At 59.8% G+C, this 1,816-nt stretch overlaps 1 protein-coding gene across 1 annotated transcript in view; it reads right to left on the bottom strand.

Moving 5' to 3' along the window:
• Nucleotides 1-1,816, bottom strand: part of OTOF (otoferlin) — a gene marked incomplete at its 3' end in the record, with an annotated part of 29,895 nt that overhangs the window by 14,434 nt on the left and 13,645 nt on the right. The window contains exons 7-8 of the mRNA XM_017839736.1: nucleotides 1,522-1,745; nucleotides 236-344 (exon numbers count right to left, since the gene is read on the bottom strand). Coding sequence (XP_017695225.1) covers nucleotides 236-344; nucleotides 1,522-1,745 — 333 coding nt within the window. The remainder of the gene's footprint in view (nucleotides 1-235; nucleotides 345-1,521; nucleotides 1,746-1,816) is intronic.

Below are 1,816 nucleotides of genomic sequence, written 5' to 3'. Positions count from 1 at the left end.
CCAAGTTTGAATTCAGTCTGGGACAAGTTTGAATTCAGTCTGGGACAAGTTTGAATTCCTTTTGGGACAAGTTTGAATTCAGTCTGGGTCCCCCCTGCCCAGTGTCCATCCCCTGCTCCCCAAACCCAGAGCCCCGCGTGGGCAGCCGTGGAAAATCGGGAAGGACGGCCTCGGATCCCGACCTTCCCACCAGCCAGGCTGTGGATCAACCCTCCCCCCGGAGCCCCCGGCCCACCTATGGTGACCTCGAAGCTGATGGGCTTGTCCCCGACCCTCCTGTCGATCATGGTGGCCTCCAGGAAGGCCCCGAAGAGGAAGAATTCCTCCATCTTCCCGGTGCAGTTCTGCGGGAGAGACAAGTCCCGGGGATCAGGGGCGGGTGGGGGGACAGGGGGGCACCCCCGGCACCCCTGGGCACCCTCGGGGGGAGGTGCCACTCTCGGCATTCCAAGGGTTTCCCCTCCCGCCTCTTGGCTCGTTCCAGGGGGTTTAATTAAGGATTTCATTGGAATGCCTTCTGATTAAGGGACACCTCCCACCATCCCCGGGCACTTGGACACTCCCAGGGATCCAGGGGCAGTCGCAGCTTCCCTGGGAAAGCTGTGCCAGGGCCAGGGAAACGATCCCACTCCAGCATTCCTTCTGCCCAGAGTTCCTAAGGAACCTGAGCACTGGAATGAGCCCAGAACCCGCAGTGGGATGGCTCATTGTCCCTGTCCATCTCCCAACACCTCAGAGCTCAGGAGATCACAGAAACCATGGAATGGTTTGGGTTGGAAGGGATCTGAAAGCTCATCCCATTCCAAACCCTGCAGGGACACCTCCCGCTATCCTCGGGCACTTGGACACTCCCAGGGATCCAGGGGCAGCCACAGCTTCCCTGGGAAAGCAGCCACAGCTTTCCCTGCCAGGGCCAGGAAAACGATCCCACTCCTTCTGTCCAGAGTTCCTACTCAAATATTCCTTCTGCCCACAATTCCTAAGGAACCTGAGCACTGGAATGAGCCCAGAACCCACAGTGGGATGGCTCATTGTCCCTGTCCATCTCCCAGCACCTCAGAGCTCAGGAGATCACAGAATCCATGGAATGGTTTGGGTTGGAAGGCACCTTAAATCCCATCCCATTCCAAAACCTGCAGGGACACCTCCCGCTATCCTCGGGCACTTGGACACTCCCAGGGATCCAGGGGCAGCCACAGTTTCCCTGGGAAAGCTGTGCCAGGGCCAGGGAAACGATCCCACTCCTTCTGCCCAGAGTTCCTACTCAAATATTCCTTCTGCCAGCATTCCTAAGGAACCTGAGCACTGGAATGAGCCCAGAACCCACAATGGGATGGCTCATTGTCCCTGTCCATCTCCCAACACCTCAAAAAGTTCAGGAGACCACAGAAACCATGGAATGGTTTGGGTTGGAAGGGATCTGAAAGCTCATCCCGCTCCAACCCCTGCAGGGACAAGCGAGGCCAAAGACAACCCCCCCGAGCCCCCTGAGCCCCAAATTCCCCCCGGGGCAGGACTGACCTCGGCCACGGCCGTGGCCTGTTCCACCTGCACCTCGGTGGAGCCATTGATCTCGGGGTTGGTGGTGTCCAGGATCTCCACGGCGAGGCCCAGCAGGAGCCGGGCGCGGAAGGAGACGCCTTCCCCCAGCCCCTCGTTGAGCTCCTGGTGCTCGTCCATCAGGGTGTAGTTGCGGGTGGAGCCGTACATGTTCACCCAGGCGGGGCCGAAGGTGGGCAGGAAGCCTGCAGGGCACGGAATGGGCACGGAATGGGCGTGGAATGGGTGTGGATGCGCCGGGAGAAGGGCGTGTGTC

Source organism: Lepidothrix coronata, unplaced genomic scaffold (genome assembly GCF_001604755.1).
Source record: "Lepidothrix coronata isolate B3197 unplaced genomic scaffold, Lepidothrix_coronata-1.0 Scaffold473, whole genome shotgun sequence".
Lineage (NCBI taxonomy): Eukaryota > Metazoa > Chordata > Aves > Passeriformes > Pipridae > Lepidothrix > Lepidothrix coronata.
This window is presented reverse-complemented; position numbering and strand designations above follow the sequence as displayed.